An 18,449-nucleotide genomic window follows, 5' to 3' on the forward strand; every position below is an offset into this window, starting at 1 on the left:
TGGGTTCGCTTCTGGCTTCTGCGCTTTTGGCGGCGTCTTTGCTAGTGCTGGAGGCGCTCTTGAATAGCATGCTCGCAGCAGCACATGTTGCACTGTCCACAGTAGATGACCTTTGTGAAGCTCATCTTGGAAAACTTGGGAACAGGCCGGGGACGGGTGGGCGCGATGCTGGCGTTAGCGGCGAGCAGGGCAAGCTCCTGAGCGACGTACTCGATGCGCGGCTTTGTCGTGCGCGGCTGTGGCGTGGGCTTGGTATTCTTGTGTGGGTAGGGCATTGTTGGTGGCCGAAAGATATCGAAGGGATGGGATTATATGTGGTGCCGGTCCAGTTGGGCAAGATGGCGCTCGCAGTGCTTCGGCGCTGCAAGGTGGCCCGCTGGCACATCGCGGCTGGGAAGATAGGCGCTTCATCGTGTGGATCTATGAAGCGCGTGAGCATCTGGTCCACTCGAGTGTGTACCTCCCACACTCGACAGCACCGACGCTCCCTCACTCCCAGCATGCGTCACTGCAGGGCGGGTCTAGTCCTGGTTCGCTCGCTCACACGGAGACGATGCCTCCTCGGAGATGAGCGTGGCGGCGGGCAGGATAGAGGATGCCGTGGGCCTCAGAGCTGAGACCGAGTCCAAATGAGAAGTGAGGTGTGAGACGTCAGATGCGACATGTCAGAAGCTCGCTCCGGAAGGGATCGCTACGAGCATGGCTCAAGACGTCATGGTTGGCTGACTGCCTCTTCTAAATCTCATCTACGCTCTACCCCTTACTCATCCTTACCCCTCGTCTCCTCGTCGTCAATACGCCGCACGACCCCCTGCAACCACTCCAAGAACCTCGGCGCCACCACCACCGCCAACGTGACACACACAGCAATAGCGCTGACCGCGCTGACCGCCGTTCGGGGGAGCACACCAAACAGCAGCGGCTCCACCAGGATATGGAAGGTCGTTTCAAAGTCCGAGTCGGCCAGACCTTGAGTGTTGAAGTACGGTACTCGCGGGGCGAGAGCGCTTGCGCGGACGTGGAATACCGCCCCGTCTGGATGATGGAGAGGGATGAGTTGGAACTTGGTCGGCGTTGAGGCGGGCCAGGAGATTCGGGCTGTCCATCTCCCCGCGTCTAGGCTAGTTAGGAAGTAGACGTCGCTGTCGTTTGAGGAGAGGGTGTATGTCTCCCTCTGTCCTGCTGTGATCGGGGTCCTGCTGTCAGGCCATGGCAGAGATGGTAGAGCTCACAATTTGACGTCGGGCAGTTCAGAGTATGGGAGGGGGATACGAAAGTTGATGATCTCTGTGTCTGCCATCACTATCCCCAGCCATGCTAGCACCAGCGTGAGGAAGAAGAGGCGCATCTCCGTCGAGAGTGGATAGTAGATGGACGATGTGGAGGTTGCAAGATTACCTCCACCTCAAATTCCATTCCGTTAACAACACAACATTACCACCACCCACTCTTCAGTACGATGGACGCGAAATCCCTCCTGCGCGCCAAGAAGGCCGGATCGCGTATCCAACACCCCTACGCGTCCTACTCGGCCGCCGGCCAACTCCGGTGCTCAATCTGCGCCGTGCCCGGTACGTCTACCCATGTTTGTAGCTGACCCACCCAGTGAAGCAATGGGACGCGCACCTCCTCACCAAGGCGCACCGCCAATCTGTGGCGAGGGAGAAGAAGGAGGAGGCGTCGGCGCAGAAGAAGCGGGCGGCAGAAGAAGAGGCTGAAAGTTCCTCGAAGCGGGCCAAGATCAGCAATACCCAGGAAAGTGAGGAGGAGGGGCGGTCAAAGTTGCCAGCGGGCTTTTTCTCGGCTGGCAATGAGCCTCAACCCCAAGAAGATGAGGAGGAGGAGGAGGAAGAGGAAAAGGAAAAGGAAAAGCAGCCTGAAGCCGACGCCGAGCTCGATGCGTTCCTCGCCTCACTCAAGGACGAGCCAGAATCCGCTGCAACTACTGCCGCACCTGCCCCTGCCCCTGCCCCTGCCCAGAGGAAGCGCCGTACGTATAAGGAGCCGGAGGAAGATGGGGTTGCGTCGTACTCTGCCGCGCCTCAGCTCGTCAAGGACAAGAATGAGGAGGAGCGGGAAGCGACGCCCGAACCCGAGGAGACTGAGGCGGAGCGGCGTGCTCGCTTCGCTCGCGAGGAGCGTGAAGAAGTGCTCGCCCGTCTGGAGGAGGAGCAGCGTGCACAGTGAGTCACTCGTTCTTGTACAAAGCTGACAGACAGAGAAGATGCGGATGCGCGTGTCGACGCTCTCAAGGCGCGGATGGAGGCGCTCAAGAAGCGGCGGGAGGCGCGTGGCGCTGTAGGAGGAGGGAAAGGTGTGGCGGCAAAGGCGCTGGCCAAAGCCGCGAGTAAGAAGAAGTAGAGGGGTGGTGAGGGAGTGGTAATGCATAATATACAATCTAAGTCTAGTGCTTGATTACCTCCTGCTCTTGTGTATCTTGGCGGAGTTGGTGCGTGGAGTGGCAGGGGTGAGGCGTAGCTTGCCATCGACACGGGTGGGGTTGACGACCTCGCCGATGCGTTCGGGATACTGGTCGGTGGGCAGGTGTGCCTCCTCGAGCTCCTTGATCCAGTCGCTGACGTCCTCGCCCGTCTCGCGCGCATAATTCTCAATGCTCTTAATGGCAGCCGCTCGGCGTTTTTCCTGCGCAATCTTGGGTCCGAGGCCCATGGCGAGCATCTGCGCCCGCTCCTCCTTCTCCCTCTCTCGCTCGGCCTTGTGCGCAGCCCTACGCACAGTCCTACGCGCGCTGATGAGGTCGCGCTCAAGCGCCTTGGCCTCATGGTACGCCTTCTCGAGCTGCTCGGCGCGACTCCACCCTTGCTCGTCCATATTGGCCTCGACCTCCTCCTTGGTCACTGGCCTCTGTAAATCGCTTTCGTCGTAGGTCGGCCTGACGTCTGGTGTCGGACCGAGTGCCCAGTAATACTCAGGCATGTGTGTGCGCGGTGTGGGAACCTCCGTCGGTGGATCCCGGCCCATCTTGTTCGCCTCAAACACCTTCCGGCGGTATGCCCGCATCGCCGCCCGTTCAGAGTCGAGAATCCCCTGCGCGGTCGTGATTGGCATCATCACCTTGGCCTTGTGGATAAGGTTATGCGCCTCGAGGCCACCGAGGATGTTGTTCTTAAGGAAACTGGGGTTAGGGCAAAACACAGTGGGACTAACCGCATCGCCTGGAAGGGATGGTGAGGCAACGGCGTCACAGGTGGTGGAACCCAGACGCGCCGCCCTTCACGAATGTTGCTGACCCGCTTCATCCTGATCCTGCCCTCGTCGTCAATTGCTTGTGTCGCCTGGATCACTGGCCGCGTCCCCTCAGTGCCCATTCGCCATATGTCCTGCGACTTTAGGAGCCGGTGCTTTGTGAACATGTCCTTGACCATCCCCGTCGCAGACCTCGTCCAGACGGTGTGTGGTGATGGTTCGTCTGCGGCATTGTCGTGGTGGGAGTCGGGAGGGGAATGGAAGAGGCGAACGCGCCAGAGCGCAGGCGTTGATGGTCCTGATGAGGATGCGCGGTGGAAGAGAGGAGCTGCTTGCCTCAGGACGCTGTCCTTTAACATCTTGGGCTGTAACGATGATGAGATTGAATGAGGCAACAAGTGTGTTGAGAGACTCGGTTGGGTGGCAAAATCGAACATTTACTCCCGCCGTGCCTGGATGGTGGAGGTGCCGATATCGAGCTCGAGCTCGAGCCCGATCCCAGCGTTGCACTCACCTTTATCGCAGACTCAATATGGGCCAGGTCCAGTCGGCCTTTGACCCAGACCAAACCGTGAGTCGGTAGTGTATGCGCGCATGTCGTATCTCACCTCACCGAACTGTGCCTTGAGCCTTACACACTTTGGCGTGACGGCTTGGCTGGCCGCGCTCCGCTCAGACACGCTGATACCAGTCCCGCGCGCCTGAAGGCTATGTCGTCCCTCCCTTTCCAAGCCTGTATAATCCCTCCATCGTCTCGACCAAGCACCAGCGGGGCTTCTTCCTGCACGATGCGACTGGTGCGTCGTCTCACTCGTTGACTGCAGCGCTGACCGCAGCGATCTGGAAGTTTACGTTCTACTGGACGCTCATCTTGATGAGCACAACGTTCGAGGCGTGTGCAGCTCTCGCCGTCTTAGCGCAGCTGTTATCTCGCAGTGCAGCGAGACAGAGAGACGCCGCAGCCAACGCCGGGCGACAGAAAAAGTTCCGACAGCGACGCCGGGCACCGTTCTACCTCTTGCTCCTCATCCCTATCGCGATGGGTGCCATCGCAACGTTCGTGTCGCTCGTATCAGGGACGGTTGTCGGGTTCGCACTCGCAGCCGTGTATAGCGCCGGCGGATTCGCAATGAGCACGTGGGTGCCGTTCATGTGGGGCATGATCCAGGTTGTCGTCCTTATAATTGCGTGAGTCTACACGAGAAACGGGCGTGGGTCGGAAAGGATACTTCCACTGACGCACAGGAGCTACTCGTCCCTCACTCGTGTGCTATAGTCAACCCTCTTTGGCTTGCCATCTCGCCGGCCACCGCAACTCTTCTTGTACTATCTGTGTAGTCATTCATTCAGTTGTATCATGCATTTCAGCCGCGGCTGCCGTCACCTCCACAGAGAACCACAGGTCCATTCTGCTCGCAGCAATGCGCGTCTACAGTCAACGGTGCAAGATAATGTCTGCACTACAAGTATACGAAAGGAAATGTCACTCTTGCTATGGTCGGTGAGCCAATTAATCGGCCCGGTGTGAAGAAGGAGGAGGTTCGCCGAGGCCAAGGCGCTGTCGGACAAGGCTCGCCGAAACATGGCCCTCCATCTCGATAAGTTCTTGGTGACTGTAGCTGAAGCGTCGGCACGACCGAGTGCGCTTCAGTCTGCTGGTGAGATACTTAGCATCTGGAAACTGCTCGAACTTGGGAACGTAGATAGCCGTCATGCCCTCCTGTCCGTTGGTGTGGAATGACCTGCGTGTTGAGTGCCCGTCCGAGCCTTGGGTCGAAATTGAGCCTGTGAGGGAGTGGCCTCTGTCACTGTGCGAGTCGTTTTTTTCGAGCCGATGAGCGATTCTTCCATCGGCTCCATATGACGAGGTCGGGTTAGAGTTAGACTCCTCCACTGTCTCCAAGATTGGGTAGTGAATGCTGCTCGGCCTTGCTCTGGCTACATGTTCTGTTGAAGCTCCGTAGTAATTAGGACGACTGGGAAGAGAGGCGGCGCGACTAAGGTGATTGGAGAGGAAGGTCCGTGGATATCTCGGCGATGCCGAGTCGGTTTCGTCCCGAATGAGCTCCCCGATGAGCTTCTCCATGATGTCTTCGAGAGTTATAATACCTATCGGCTCGACTTGGATACGAGGATGAAGAGTAGCCTTTCCCGACCGTCTGGTTGTGCTGTCGTCGAACCTGGTGTTGACGCTTGCCATGCTTCGCTGCTCGCTGTTGATGGCCTTCTCTGAGTCTTCGGTGTCAACTTCCCCCCTGCAGACCCTCGCCGCTATCTTGGACTGAAATCGTTCTTTCCAAGTTGTTGCAATAACTGAGCTCTCGTCATCGCTGAAGGTCGACTTTGGGTGGTAGACTAAGGCCATGTGCCGCTGGCGCTCAAGGAGAACTTTGAGAACATTCGTTAGGGGTTCTTGGGCGGCGACGAGGGGGAGCTCGTACAGGATTTGCTTGTCCATTGGCGTGCGGGTTTGAGGGTTCTCAAGGATCAGGTTCTTGGAGAGGATATACCCAAGAATGGTTCGGCCGTCCTCTCCCTCAGTATACAGGATAATGCGAGACCAGCCCGCCTCTTGAATCTCGCAAAAGGTCTTGTAGTCCAGTTGTCTTCCGAGTGGGATCATGAACGCCTTATGGATGGGGACCATTACATGTCTGGCGGTGTGGAGCGACAGCGTGAGGGCATTCCAAGTCATCTCCGCAGTAAAGATGTCGAGGTCGCCATCAACATCGGTGCGGTGCTGGCGGACGAGCTCGCGTAGCTCGTAACGACGGAACCTTGGAGGAATCTGGTTGCCGAAAGTCCATTCGAGGAGCCTGGCAATGGGCCACGTGAGGGGGAAGGTGATCCAGATTAGGAACTGGACAGCTGGGCCCAGCCAACCGGCGACTGGAAGGGCGTAAGGTAGGCAAACGGATTGAGGGATGATAGTGGCAAAGACGAGGAGAGCGGCGGTAGAGATAAGCGCCGACTGGAGGTTATTTTGAATCACGCCCTGGGCTACAACGGGGATGCTCCCGATGGCGATAATGTTGAGCAGCGACAGCGTTGTCAAAAGGTGGTACGAGTCCTTGCTGCCCGTTAGCTGTTGCCAGTCGAAGGTGACACACTCACCGCAACAAGAGGACCCGGCAGGCATGAATTTGTTCGCGGGGTTTGCCACACATCGCCACCACTCGGAGCCTAGTGTAGTCGACTGAGAAGTAGCTATTGTAAGTACAGTATCCGCGTCCTTGGCTCTGATGGGGAACTCACGCTAGCGTAAGGCCAGTGAGAAACCCCGACAGGACGACGAGTAGGGAAAGCATACACGTTTCCACGACGCGAGCACCCTCCATACGCTTGCTGATGTGGAGAGCATTCTCCGAGTTTTGGTCAAGGAAGGCCATGGCGACCCAAATGTCTTGAATGGCAGTTGCCAGGTAACCACGGAAGGAGTGATGGTGGTGGTATGAGACACGGTTGGAGGATTAGCTAAGGTAAGGAGGAAAAATACAGGGGCGAGGTGGCCTAGCGGCGGTGGGGAAGGAGGGTGCCCGAGTGTTGAGGTCAGAAAGGCGCCTGTCGCCGCTCTTGCCTAGAGGGGTTGGAGAAGGAGTAAGAATGTTGATACGGCAAAGCCATATACGAGCCAAGGTGAAAGAGAGGCAGAAAGGAGCAGGGAGGTAAGGAGAAAGTAGAATGATGTGTTAGAATACAAGAATGTGATGAAGAAGGAGAGATTCCACATGTAATTGTAATTATACTCCTGGTGAGTCAACCGGGGCCGAGGAAGGTCATCATCACTTAGCTTGAAGGTAACTGGACCAGCCACGTAGCCACGCGTCCTTGACGGCAGTCATTTATGTCACACGCATCAAATACAGAGTCCATCACCCAGAACGAACATATAAAGGTCCAGCCTTGTGGTAGCGGACAACACTGGTACGACAACATCGGGGACCTGTTTCTTCTCTGTATTGTGTGTGTGCGCCGCACCGTTCGACGGACGACGGAAGTCAGGAAGGCGTGAGACGTGAAGTGGGTTCGGGTGACGGTTAGCTGGTCGAGGGGAGCGCATTTCTCTTGTACCGATGCTGTCGAAAGAGAGGCAGCTGAATCTTTGTATGTAAGCCGGGGGTAGGTATTGTATTGCACCTCCTGACGGGTCGGGACCTATATTTGGAACGGATCAACTGGTGTCAGGTTGGCCACGCGAATCCCGCTCACTTTCCTCGCCCATCTCGTTGATGGTGTCCATGTTGTCAAAGCGAGCTGGCGCTGACATGACGTTGTGTGACCGCGAGATAAAGCCCTGCTGGGCGCTGATCGGCCTCTGGTGGCGGCGACCGGGATCCGCAAGCGTGAAGGATGGGCGAGGAGGCTGAGCCAGGGGCATAGGTCCGACAGCAGGAGCCTCGCGATAACGGAAATGACTCATGATTCAGCCATACGCTCAACTCAGGACTCACCTGAGGTTGTTGCGGACGCCTCCGGCGCCGTATGGGGCTGCGCTACGAGCTCGAGGAGGTGTCCGCGAAGCTTGCACCATGCCCGACTGCATCCCTTCGTCCTCGTCCTGGTAGAGGCGCGGCATTTGCGGCATTGCTGTGCCTGGGCGGTGTCGGAGTTCCAGAACCGTCCCAGGCTGCGAGAACGGGCTGTGTGTTCAGCACTATATGAGAGCTACACTCACTCCATTTCTTCGCCCGACCTGACGGCGTACGGACGGCCGCGTGATCTCTCAAAGGGATCGTTCGCGAGCGGTGGCTGGGGAATCGGCTCGTCTATCGGGGGGTTGCCGTATCCACGATGAGGCTGCGCGTAACGGTTGGCACTGGCTTGGAGCATGGTGACTTCGCTGCGGAGGTTCTCGTTCTGCTTCAACGCGGCGTCTCGCTGGGCTCGCATCTCGCGGAATTGGCGGGTGATGTCTTCGATTGTTCTGGGCATCAGCGATTGTGGTATGGGCTGACTTCACTGCTTTTGTTTGCCGTTTTCATCCCTCACAGAACGTAGAGTCTGCGCCGCCTGTTCTAACAACCCCTGGCAGTCAGCGACGCGAGTCTTCGGGACTCACCTTATCCGCTTGTACCTTATGTCGCAAAGTGCGAACCAGTCGTACGAGCTGTTCGTTTTGGAACTTGACAACAGAAACATTGCCTTCGAGTTGGCGACTAACTTCTCCCGGTGACTGGAACCACAACTGCAACGGAGGATGAATGGCGTCTGTGAGTTCGTACGTCGTGGTGTCCTGCCGGTGACAGAGAGTGCACACGCCGGCGCGGTCTCTGCTCAGTGTGTCCCTCAGTCCACTCACGCTGGTGTGACCGGTCGTCACAATAAACGTGCGCGCAGTTCGTCATATAGAAGCGGCGTTGGCGCCCGTCCGTAACCGAGCTGTACGCGTCGCATCCACTGTCGTCAGCTCCAGCACATGGAGAATTGGCCACCAGATTTGACATGTGGTAAACTCTAGAAACGCTGGCGGGTCGTCACCTCGCCGTATGAGCTCTTTAGCTGGCCCGGACTGGCCTCTTCTGGGCGCATTTCTGCGAGGTGGCAAAGGGTAGGGTGCGTCCATGGTGTGTCTGGCTGAAGAGGAGGAGACGAGAAAGAAGGATGTGGCCTTGGGCAGGGAGAGAGGACGGTGTTTTGATGATGCGTTGAGCGGAAGGCACTACCGCTCAGTGACGTTCAGTATCAGTGTCGACGGGCTTTCTCGGCAGGCGTAAGCGATGGCTGTTCGGTGAAGGCGAAGAGCCAAGCGGGTTGGAACGAGGGGGCGATCGGAGGTATGGACGAGCGTATGGACGCGTCAAGGAAGGTTGGCAGTTCCGCAAACGCAGCCGGTCAGCGTACATGTAATAGACAGCCAGTGGTGGGTGCTGGCCACCCAAGAATATGGCGCAGAAGAGGTGTGATAGCGACCAGCGGGCCACAGGTGAATGAATCGGCGCTGGATCCGAGAGTGAGTGATGGAGAGGATGAGAGAAGGTGGTGAAGTGGTGAATATTTGGCTCGACTATTGCTAGATGGCATAGATTAGTCACCCGCCGAGTCCACAACGGCAACGAAGGCCATTAATCACCCTAACCCCACTCCGATATCGTCAATGCTTACGCCTGAGGCCCCTGCATACGCTCCTCGTCGTCGCTCGTTCCGTCGTCGCTGCATGCTACTAGTACGCATCACCCTCATGCCTGTCAGACACAAACCCAATCGACGCCATGACTCGGTCCTTGATGGCATTGTCCCGTTCTCGCCGACGCTGATGTCAATACCCATCTCGTGGAGACCCACCTCAAACTCCTTGATCTTGGCTTTCATCTCGTCCTCGGGGATCTGCCTGAGGGGCAGCTCGTCTTCGGCAATAAGGTCCTGGAATCAGCTCGCTCCGTGACAGGTAGGAAGAAAGGAGTACAAGACGCGGCGAGGATGGCTCGACGTGGCTACGGACTGTGTAGCTAAGTGATGAGGAAGAGTGCCGCATGGCGAAGGGGAAGGAATGGTTGTGAGGGTTCCACGAGACTTACAATCTCGCCCAGCGCGACAACGTTCTCGCCACGAATCAACAGAACGCCTGGTGTTAGCTTAGGCCGAGCGTCCAAGTTACCGATGTCGACGTCCGCAAACTCATGGCCGAGGTGTAGCCGCTCAACGGTGGATTCGAGGAGGAAGTTGGCTGGGGTTAGCTCAGACAACACAATACGGGCTGAAGCGACGGCTGCCTTGGCCGCACGGAACTTCCGGTTGATTGGAGACTCACCAAACTGGTCGTACGAGCGGAGCACACCGATAAGCTTGCGCCCGTCGCGGAGCATGACGAGGACCTTCTCTGATGTTAGTGCGGCGAATTGGGAGGGACGCACTGTCGACGAGGTCGACAAGCGAGCCCGACGTCGTGAACTGGATGAGCGCGTCCATCCTCTACGTGTTCAGAGGAGGATGAGGAGTGGGCTGCGCCGTAGAGTGACGCTTGAAAGGTGATGAACCGGGTTGTGTTTGGATGGTATGAGTAGGTAGCGGTGGCGGACGTTGATCGACATTGAGGACGGCAACAACGGCCCACAACATCTTTATTCGGACCCCACCCTAACAATCAACTGTTTCATCTGATCATCAAGATTGCTAGACATCTGGGTAGGAAACTGTTCATGCACACAATGTTCTCTGATCTAATCACTTAACTGCTCGTCAATGAACTCGTCGTCGGATGCCGACGAGCTGGTTGGTTGTGGTCGGCTCTTCTTCTTGGTGCCTCTCCTAGGCTGTCTCCTCATCCCATCTTCAGAATCGAGCCAGCGACGCCGCTTCTGTTTGAGGGTTGAAGCAGGTGACGACGGAGACGATGCTCCTCCGCGTCCACGATGGTTATAATTCGCCTTCTTCCCGAGATGACGCCGCTCCTCTTCCGTGTGGAGGTTCGAGTCGATCCCCGCCTCGACATAGTGCTCAATGAGGTCGTGAAGCACCGTGTCGTCGCGCCACGGCTTCCTTTTATACGTCCGGTAGTGTTGCCGCCACCCCTCGGCAGGATGGCGTGTAGCCCACTCCCATGAGTCCGTTGGACGCTTCTGTCAACTTGAATCATCTCGGAGAGCTCACTTGCACGGTGCCTCCCACGAGGTTGACGTAGAGATTCTTCGAGGTGCGCCCCCGCTCGTCTGGGCACGCGTTGGCGATATAGCGCGCGAGGTAGTCGCGGTCCTCGGTGCTAAATTCCTGTCGCCTGTGGGCCGCTGGAGCTGATTGTCGTGCCGGTGTGCGGTCCGGTTGTCGACTTGGCGTTCGTGCGGGCTGGGCGGGTGCGGGCTGAGGGGGTGCGGGCTGGGGCACTCGCCTTCGGACCAGCTCAGGTCTCATCTGCTTGATCGGTCTGCGGATCCCGAGATACTCGAAGACGGTTTCCGGTGAAAAGAATCGCAGGTGCTCGTACGCTGCTGGCGGCTCTTGGAGGTACGCATGCCTCGACGGCAGGACGCATGCCTTACAGTCGTCGAAGGGGACGAGGACCGCTCCTTCACGCTGTCTTCAGCTTGGTTTCCTATCCGTGATAGCAAACGCACCTCGAGAGCTATCATCAGATCGAGACGGAGTTCGTCGTCGCCGAGGTCTGCAACTGCGGTGGCTAAGTTCTTCCACTTCAGCGGCAGAGAGCTCGTTTCAAAGTCTTCGGCAATGCCGTCGAAGAAGGTCCTAAATACCCAGTGCGGTTTCACAATCGATGCACTCGAATCCTGGACGGACTTGATCTCCCGGAGGGCATTCACGACGCTCGCCTCTGGGTCGTGCGGTATCACGATGATTCGCGCGTTGTCTAACCTTCTTACGACCTTGCCGCCGGCAGCCTGTTGTCAGCTCCCAATACTCACAACGGAGCTGACGGTAATCCTCATCTTGAGGAGCTTTTTAAGATCCGAGTCGACAGTGCTGACGATGAATATTGGCATGTCTTGCCACGGGAAGAGAGTCGTGCCGTCCGTGTAGTCCTCGACATATTGGCGGGTTTGGGGACTTGGGAGGATGACCGTTGTCTCGTTGGCGCCGTCGACCGTCGTGTCCGCGAGACGGACCTCGTCCTCTTCTCTTGCGAATACTCTTGGCCAGGCTGGTTTAAGCTCTATGTCTCGCCTTGCGAGCCGTACGCATTTTTGTGCTTCACGATAGTTGTTAGCAGAAAGATGTGTTGAGCCAAGGTCAATCTTGGTTGACGGTTCAAGTGGAGGTTGTTTGGATCCGTTGTTGAGGCACGGCTGCACTTGGGTGGCAAAGAGATGGGACAACAAGGCAGCCCCTTCCGCTTCATTGACCTTCCCCAACTCTCACTTGCTCAATTGTTCACGTCATACACTCACTCGCAGAACGGACATGAAGCTTCTCTACTTTGCAGGTGAGCTCATTTCTGGCAACGTCAGCTCACACAAGCGCTCTTTGTGGCAGCGTCCGCCAAGATGCTCCCCACCTATCCGGAGGACATAACCGCGTCCGCCTCCCAGACTCAGGACGTCGAGGTCCAAGGCCCGCCTATCTGGGTGTCGACAAAGGGGGCAACAACGATCAACGGCAGTGTCATGCCCGTGGAGGCGACCCCGTCTCCGGGTGAAGGCGGGTCGTCCTCCGTTGCCTCAGGCTCTGCCGTTCCCGCTTCGCGCTCCGGGGAATCAAGCGCTGTCAGCGCTGTCACGAGTGCGGTAAGTTCCAGCGGGATAGCTTCCGGATCCTCCTCTGGACCTGCCTCGACTGCGTCTGGAGCAACATCGGCCTCCGCCTCAGCACCAACCTCAACACCAACCTCAACACCGACATCCGGCACGTACAGCACCGCCCCATGCCTTCTACTGGCAGCCGCTGCCGTTGTCGCACACCTGCTCTAAACAATACATTGCACGACATTGTACAAGTATAATGTCATCTAATCCGAGAGCAAAATCCACCTGATCTCTACAAAGTGTGTCCGTGTGTGGGGTACGCCATCTCGATCGCAAGGTTCTCGTATTCAAGTTCGAGTCGGGTCTTGTCGTCGCTCGGGAAGCCTGACAGCCCCTCACGGTTTGTCAGATGCGGCAGAGAGTTATCCTCCTTCCGCGGTGGCAGCGGGGGAGGGTCGTGTCCGCGAGGGAGGAGGGGGAGAGGAGCAGATACGGGTTGCTGGCTACCAGAGCTGCTCGTGTTGGACGAGGACAGGCTCGGGGATGCGTGTGGCGAAGCCGAATCCCAAAGGAAGCCCTGTGGCAGGAGGGCGGACCGAGATGCGGGCGAGGACATGGAGGGAGACGGAAGTGGATGGAGCGTGGTGTGAGGTGAAAGAGGTGCAGCCTCGACCTTGTCCTTGGCCTTGACCTTGAGCGGGGCTCGTGGCGAGCTCGCGTGCGTTGCAGCGGCAATTGTGGCCGTCTTGGCTAGCATTTGCGCTTTCTCGGCCTTCTGGTGCGCCTTAGCTGTCGCCTTCTCTGCCCGAGCTTTAGCCTTGCGCGCTGCGCGCTCGGCCTTCACCACAGAGGATGCGGAAATCCTCTCGCTTCTGCGCTTCATCTTCGTCGCCCTGCGCAGTGCGCGACGGGCCTTCTTCTCCGCCTTAGCTTTGTCCTTCTCGTCCTTCTTTATGACCCGGTGAGCCTCCTTGGAGGCGCGCTTGGCGTCCTTGCCAGCCTGTTGGGCCGCGCGTTTTGTGCTCTTGTCCCCTTCTTTGGATGCCTGCGACGTTGCTTTGTCGGCGGCTTTGTCAGCCCTCTTCGCCTCCTTCGCTCGTTTCCGCTCAGCGCTCTTGGCCTTCTTCTCAGCCCTGTTCGCCTTGTCGTCCGAGCTATCCAGCGCCCAATCGACCATATCCAGAACGCCGTCTACCGTGGGATCGTAGTCGTCGGCGTCGTGCGTCGATCCCGTCGGCGTGCGGTGTGGAGGTGCGACGGCATTGGTAACCACCTCACCTGCCATCTCATACGGCGGCGGCACATCCTGCTGCTGTCAGCCTCGGGCCAACGTTTTCCGGATGGAGCGGAGCTCACTTCCTGTTCCTGCTGCTGTCGCTTCTGTTTAGCGGCCTTCTCCTTAAGACTCCTATACTCGGTGCTCGGGGTGGCGAAGCGGTTGCCGACACGCGGCGGTTGCGCATGCGAGGTGTACCGCCTGGAGGATTGGCTCGAGCCCATGTTTGAGTGGTGGGGAAGCAGCAAGACGCAAACATTTGCTTACCTCTTTAAGCTGCGCTTGGAGGAGTCTCTCAGCCGTTTGTCAATAGTCGTGAGCGCCGAATGCTGTGCCATCTTGACGCTAGTGGGTCCCAAATCGCTCCCACAAATCGGATCCGAAGAATGGTTAAATCAGATAAATTCCTCATGACAACACTGTCATTAAGCAGGGCGTCTATGCATCTGTAGACCGATTATCGGTGGACCTTATGAATAGTCTATTTTGGAGTTCTACAACATAAAGACGGCAGCAGGCATCAAGCTTGGTATCGTGGGGGCATGACAGTGCTGGTGCCGGGGTACGGAGGGGGCGGGTCGTCCTCGTCCTGGAACTCGCAATCGATCTCCGTCGGGGCTCGGCGTGGGCTTCGGCGACGCCTCTCAGTAGGATGGGCTAAGACGATGGGCTGGGGTGAAGACCGCAAGTGCGCGACCCGGCGTTGGTGTGGGTTCGGGTTCAGGTTCGCATTCGGGTTCGGGTTCGGGTTCACCTTTCTCTCGATGACGGTGGTGAGTTTGTACACGGGCTTGTAGATGAGCGAGTGGTCGTAGCGGGGTTGCATGCCGTATTTCCAGTCGGTGTGCGCGTCGGTGGCGGCACGGATGGTGCTGGAGATGATGTAGCCTACAACCATGGCGGGTCCGAGTTGTCAGTTTCGGGGAGGGTCAATCACATGAGCTCTTTATGAGGCTGCGGAGTCGGACTGAGCCACAACAAAGTGTACCGCCTTGCCAAAGCAAGTAGTGACGTCGCATGCTATCAAGCGGCGACGAGTCCGAAAGAGAATGGAAGGAAGCGATGGGGAAGCGAGCAGCACCGCCGCGCGCAGTCACGGGTGGTCACCTGACCAGATTAGCCACATGGCCTTTCATGATGGGGTGCGGTACCAAATGTATCAAAGAATACGTGTCAATTAGACTTTCCACCTACCAATCCCTAAACTGCCACTTCGGCCAGCCGGTTGCTCGTCACCTCGAATTCAGATCTCGAAGCTCGACCTCGATCTCCGTCTCCGTCCCCACCACTACCACAAACATGTCGCTTGAGAACCAGGTCGAGAACCTCAACATTGAGGAGGGCGCAACCGTCGAGATTCACTCGCGTCCCGAGCGCAAGGCGCGCAAGGCTCTCGAGGGCCTTGGCCTCAAGAAGGTGCCGGGAATCCAGCGCGTTACCCTCCGCCGCGCCAAGAACATTCTCGTCGTCGTCGCCAACCCCGAGGTCTACAAGAGCCCGGGGTCCGACTGCTACATTGTGTTCGGCGAGCCCAAGATTGAGGACCCCAACTCGGCTGCTCAGATCGCTGCCGCGCAGCAGCTCCAGGCCTCGACTCAGGCCGCGCAGGCTGCTCACGCCGCTGGCGGGTTCAAGGACGGCGTTCCCCAGTCCCTCGAGGAGCTTATGGGCGGTGACGAGTGAGTCTGGCTCTCAAGAGTCTCAAGAGCAGGAGACTCGTGGATAGAGCTGACGCGCGACATCTTGTGCCCACTTGTTGATCCGTTGTTTTTCCATTCGTCAACAACCGCCGTCTCCCCATCCTTCGCCTTCTTGGACGCTCCTTGACCCCACATCTGCTCGACACACCCTAACCGCATACGCACAACCTCTTATCACTTGATTGAAACTCACCTGCTTTCAACACTTGGTCATTCCCGTCTTCACACCGCAGGGCTCCCCAGCTCGAGGACGGCGAGAAGGTCGCGCCCAAGGTCGGGACTGGCGGCAGCGGCAAGGTTGAGGAGGAGGACGTCAAGCTTGTCGTCGCCCAGACCGGCTGCACCCCGGAGAAGGCGCGCGAGGCCCTCGAGGCCGAGAAGGGCGACCTCATCAACGCAAGTGCGTAACCACCACATTCCTGCATCAGAGCTCAACTGACCTCAGTCATGCGTGTCGGCGCGTAAAAGGAGTCCGCAGACAGGGTAGTAGCTACATTCCCATGCATCGCTTAGGGATCTACTAGTGGGATGAGAGAGTATGTACGCGCACGAAGGGGTATTGGGAGCCGGTCTATACTGCTGCTACTGGCGCGCGGCCTCGCGCTGCTGGCTGTGGAACTGGCGTTAGCTCAAGAGGATCACACAGCTTACGATGTCACGCAGCTGGTTGTTGGCCTCGTCGAGCTGGCGCTCAAGGTACTTGGCCTTCTTCTGGAGACTGCTGATGTCGTCACTCAGCGAGTTCTTCGTCGTCTCGTGCTTGCGGTTGATCTCGGCGCGGGGCTGCTCGATGAACCTGGGGTCAGAATGAGTCGCGTTTCAAAAGCGTTGAGGGAGTGTGGTCAGGAGAAGAAGATTATGTTAGAACCAGAGACCAAGTGCAAGATGGAGACCTGGAGAGCCAGAAAAGTGAAGAGAGACGAGGTCCAGGGCAGTCCGAGACGGTTGGCGGTCTGCGTTAAATCTACTCGCCACGCACAGCGATAGGGCCTCCCAAGCTCCGAAAAGGATCTTCCTTTCGAACGCCAAGCTCCAAATCGACGGCCAAGCGCCAGTTCACCGAAACGCAGGTGCTACGCGGATCGTTGACACGCCAACACGTCGCTCTCAACCTTTTCTCCCTCCCCTTCACTCCTCATCTCGTCCACGGAGCGCCGCTGTTACCCCTCACTCCCCCTGTTCTGGAGGATATGCACCTGCGCCTGCGCCACCTGAAATGGACCCGCCGTAGAGCAAGCTCAGCTTGCGCGGGGTCCACCTTGACACTCGCCGTCCTTCCCCACCACCGTAGTCTCCCCGTTCACCCCCTGCACACTCACATCTTGCCCACACCGCGGAACATCCGTCCCTCGTCGGCCGGTACCGTGCCAAGCTCACGCATCGTGAGTTCGAGAATCCGACGTTCCTTCTCCTTGGCCTGCGTCTGGGCTCGCACGACGCCCAGCTGCCGCTGGCTGGCCACCGCCTGCGTCTGGATCTGCTGCAGGATCTGCCATCAGTGGAGCCAAGGCACAAACGTACCCTCCTGAGAGCGTCGTCGGAGAGGTTGGACATGATGGTTGGAGAGTTGAGAAGGGGAAGATGTGGTCATTTGGTCCCGAAATCCCAGTCGGTCAAGGTCATGGTCATGACACGCGTCTCTGCACGCGCCTCCACCTGTCATCATCCGAGTCCGTGTCGTTTTCGCTGTCCCAGCACTCCACAGCTCCACTGTCACTGCCCGCACCTCCATCTGCACCGAGTCACGGCCACACACATACATAATGGGTTTTCTGCTTTTTAACAACGCTGACACTAACGACTCTCGACAGGGAGGGAATTATTAGGAGAAGCACTGGGCCGGGTTGGTTGGTTGGCTCGCATTCCTGCGTCGAGCACCTCCCACGGGAGTCCACCTTTGCCTAGCCGTGTGCCGCTCCGATATTGGAGTGAAGGTTGTGAGGAGAGAGGCGATTTAAAGATACAATTATACTGCTACAGTGACCGAAGTCGCGTGGGAATTGTAGTCGGCTTCGCTCATCGCCGATGGAGGCCCTGGTACAACCCGCGCACTCGGTGCTGCCTCGATGTGACTAGCCCAGGCCCCAGTTGCCCGAGCCGTTCTCGGCCTGGCGAGCGGCGTTTTGCGCGAGGAGCTGCTTGAGCCCAGACTTCTTGGTCTTGCGCTTCTTCGCCGGCGGCGGCGACGTGGGAAGCGTCGTCGTGATACCGCCGTTCGGCTGTGGAGGCGGAGCGCTCTTCGGCTGAGGGTATGCCGAGACGGGACTGCCTGCAGCGACGTTCTTGATTCCCGGAGCAGGCTTCTGCGAGGGCTGACCGAGGAGCTGTGCTGGGTCGAGGGTGCCGGCTGGCGACATCGACTTCTCCGCCTCCTTGGCCTGTGCCTGCGCATCCGCCGCGAGCGCACTCTGGCGGCGCGTACGCGCCGCTCTAGCCGAAGGGTACGGCGGTGGGGTAGGCTGCGGCCGCTGGAACTTGGTTCCGCACGCAGCGCAATGCGGTGCCCGGCGGCGGCGCTGGGGAGGGCGCGCTGGGCGCGCCTTTTCTTCCTCCTCCTGCCGTTCGAGCGCGGCAAAGTGCGCGTTCAGCTCGGCTTCGAGCTCGTCCTCGGCTTTTGTCAGTACTGGATGGCATAAAGTATCCCAGGATACACACCCTCAGCCTTGAGGAGACCCTCAGCATCGCGCTTGCGGTTCGCACGAGCAACTTGCTCGGGATCCTCGCCGACCTCGCGCAGTGCACCGCAGTGCCCGCACCAGAGGGACCAGGCGAGGCCGATACTCGGGAGCGAGTGCAGCAGGCTCAGACGAGCGAAGCGGAGTACGTCGTGCGAGCCCGCCGGACCAGTGGCAAGAGCCGCATCGAGCGTCGGCGGAACCGGCTCGAAGGCGGACGCCGGAGGAGGCGTGAGTGCCGGATAATGAGACGGAGACGACTGGCCCGGGGCGACGGGCATCGCGGCCGGGATCCTGACCATCGTCATCATCCTTGTGGCGAAGAGAGGTGGTGAGAAGGATCGAGTTGTCGGAGCCAGGTTTGAGTGGCAAAAGGCGTGGAGAGCAGTGCCAATCACTGCCACGTCAATTTTTGGAGTCATTATTCGATCCTTCGGGAAAGAATTATGAAAAGCGGCTA

General features: G+C 58.3%; 13 protein-coding genes across 13 annotated transcripts; 3 read left to right on the forward strand and 10 right to left on the reverse strand.

Annotated features, from left to right (window-relative positions):
• Positions 1-41: 41 nt before the first annotated feature.
• On the reverse strand, positions 42-275 carry CcaverHIS019_0305510 (uncharacterized protein; the record flags this gene model as incomplete). The annotated part of the gene is made up of 1 exon (XM_060599009.1): positions 42-275. The coding sequence occupies one exon, from the start codon at positions 273-275 to the stop codon at positions 42-44; it is 234 nt and encodes a 77-aa protein (XP_060455746.1).
• A 1,184-nt stretch (positions 276-1,459) lies between these two features.
• On the forward strand, positions 1,460-2,361 carry CcaverHIS019_0305520 (uncharacterized protein; the record flags this gene model as incomplete). Its single annotated transcript, XM_060599010.1, has 3 exons — positions 1,460-1,571; positions 1,607-2,183; positions 2,220-2,361. The coding sequence occupies 3 exons, from the start codon at positions 1,460-1,462 to the stop codon at positions 2,359-2,361; spliced, it is 831 nt and encodes a 276-aa protein (XP_060455747.1).
• Positions 2,362-2,415: 54 nt separating this feature from the next.
• On the reverse strand, positions 2,416-3,566 carry CcaverHIS019_0305530 (uncharacterized protein; the record flags this gene model as incomplete). The annotated part of the gene is made up of 2 exons (XM_060599013.1): positions 2,416-3,136; positions 3,169-3,566. The coding sequence occupies 2 exons, from the start codon at positions 3,564-3,566 to the stop codon at positions 2,416-2,418; spliced, it is 1,119 nt and encodes a 372-aa protein (XP_060455748.1).
• Positions 3,567-3,739: 173 nt separating this feature from the next.
• CcaverHIS019_0305540 (uncharacterized protein) lies at positions 3,740-4,483 on the forward strand (the record flags this gene model as incomplete). Its single annotated transcript, XM_060599014.1, has 4 exons — positions 3,740-3,778; positions 3,899-4,004; positions 4,044-4,395; positions 4,453-4,483. 4 exons carry the CDS (start codon positions 3,740-3,742, stop codon positions 4,481-4,483), a joined length of 528 nt encoding a protein of 175 aa, XP_060455749.1.
• A 691-nt stretch (positions 4,484-5,174) lies between these two features.
• CcaverHIS019_0305550 (uncharacterized protein) lies at positions 5,175-6,596 on the reverse strand (the record flags this gene model as incomplete). The annotated part of the gene is made up of 3 exons (XM_060599015.1): positions 5,175-5,204; positions 5,522-6,281; positions 6,463-6,596. 3 exons carry the CDS (start codon positions 6,594-6,596, stop codon positions 5,175-5,177), a joined length of 924 nt encoding a protein of 307 aa, XP_060455750.1.
• A 766-nt stretch (positions 6,597-7,362) lies between these two features.
• CcaverHIS019_0305560 (uncharacterized protein) lies at positions 7,363-8,097 on the reverse strand (the record flags this gene model as incomplete). The annotated part of the gene is made up of 4 exons (XM_060599016.1): positions 7,363-7,382; positions 7,417-7,622; positions 7,659-7,847; positions 7,883-8,097. The coding sequence occupies 4 exons, from the start codon at positions 8,095-8,097 to the stop codon at positions 7,363-7,365; spliced, it is 630 nt and encodes a 209-aa protein (XP_060455751.1).
• A 1,270-nt stretch (positions 8,098-9,367) lies between these two features.
• Positions 9,368-10,113, reverse strand: CcaverHIS019_0305570 (uncharacterized protein; the record flags this gene model as incomplete). The annotated part of the gene is made up of 6 exons (XM_060599017.1): positions 9,368-9,457; positions 9,490-9,567; positions 9,723-9,769; positions 9,803-9,871; positions 9,956-10,024; positions 10,059-10,113. 6 exons carry the CDS (start codon positions 10,111-10,113, stop codon positions 9,368-9,370), a joined length of 408 nt encoding a protein of 135 aa, XP_060455752.1.
• A 251-nt stretch (positions 10,114-10,364) lies between these two features.
• Positions 10,365-11,838, reverse strand: CcaverHIS019_0305580 (uncharacterized protein; the record flags this gene model as incomplete). The annotated part of the gene is made up of 5 exons (XM_060599018.1): positions 10,365-10,760; positions 10,795-11,214; positions 11,256-11,537; positions 11,574-11,797; positions 11,835-11,838. 5 exons carry the CDS (start codon positions 11,836-11,838, stop codon positions 10,365-10,367), a joined length of 1,326 nt encoding a protein of 441 aa, XP_060455753.1.
• A 792-nt stretch (positions 11,839-12,630) lies between these two features.
• Positions 12,631-13,838, reverse strand: CcaverHIS019_0305590 (uncharacterized protein; the record flags this gene model as incomplete). The annotated part of the gene is made up of 2 exons (XM_060599019.1): positions 12,631-13,644; positions 13,695-13,838. The coding sequence occupies 2 exons, from the start codon at positions 13,836-13,838 to the stop codon at positions 12,631-12,633; spliced, it is 1,158 nt and encodes a 385-aa protein (XP_060455754.1).
• Positions 13,839-14,134: 296 nt separating this feature from the next.
• On the reverse strand, positions 14,135-14,512 carry CcaverHIS019_0305600 (uncharacterized protein; the record flags this gene model as incomplete). Its single annotated transcript, XM_060599020.1, has 1 exon — positions 14,135-14,512. One exon carries the CDS (start codon positions 14,510-14,512, stop codon positions 14,135-14,137), a length of 378 nt encoding a protein of 125 aa, XP_060455755.1.
• A 401-nt stretch (positions 14,513-14,913) lies between these two features.
• EGD2 (uncharacterized protein) lies at positions 14,914-15,779 on the forward strand (the record flags this gene model as incomplete). The annotated part of the gene is made up of 3 exons (XM_060599021.1): positions 14,914-15,293; positions 15,548-15,714; positions 15,760-15,779. The coding sequence occupies 3 exons, from the start codon at positions 14,914-14,916 to the stop codon at positions 15,777-15,779; spliced, it is 567 nt and encodes a 188-aa protein (XP_060455756.1).
• Positions 15,780-15,896: 117 nt separating this feature from the next.
• On the reverse strand, positions 15,897-16,868 carry CcaverHIS019_0305620 (uncharacterized protein; the record flags this gene model as incomplete). Its single annotated transcript, XM_060599022.1, has 4 exons — positions 15,897-15,932; positions 15,966-16,110; positions 16,634-16,803; positions 16,836-16,868. The coding sequence occupies 4 exons, from the start codon at positions 16,866-16,868 to the stop codon at positions 15,897-15,899; spliced, it is 384 nt and encodes a 127-aa protein (XP_060455757.1).
• Positions 16,869-17,386: 518 nt separating this feature from the next.
• Positions 17,387-18,300, reverse strand: CcaverHIS019_0305630 (uncharacterized protein; the record flags this gene model as incomplete). Its single annotated transcript, XM_060599024.1, has 2 exons — positions 17,387-17,925; positions 17,970-18,300. 2 exons carry the CDS (start codon positions 18,298-18,300, stop codon positions 17,387-17,389), a joined length of 870 nt encoding a protein of 289 aa, XP_060455758.1.
• Between the last annotated feature and the right edge of the window lie 149 nt (positions 18,301-18,449).

Source organism: Cutaneotrichosporon cavernicola (genome assembly GCF_030864355.1).
Source record: "Cutaneotrichosporon cavernicola HIS019 DNA, chromosome: 3".
In the NCBI taxonomy this organism is placed as follows: Eukaryota; Fungi; Basidiomycota; class Tremellomycetes; order Trichosporonales; family Trichosporonaceae; genus Cutaneotrichosporon; species Cutaneotrichosporon cavernicola.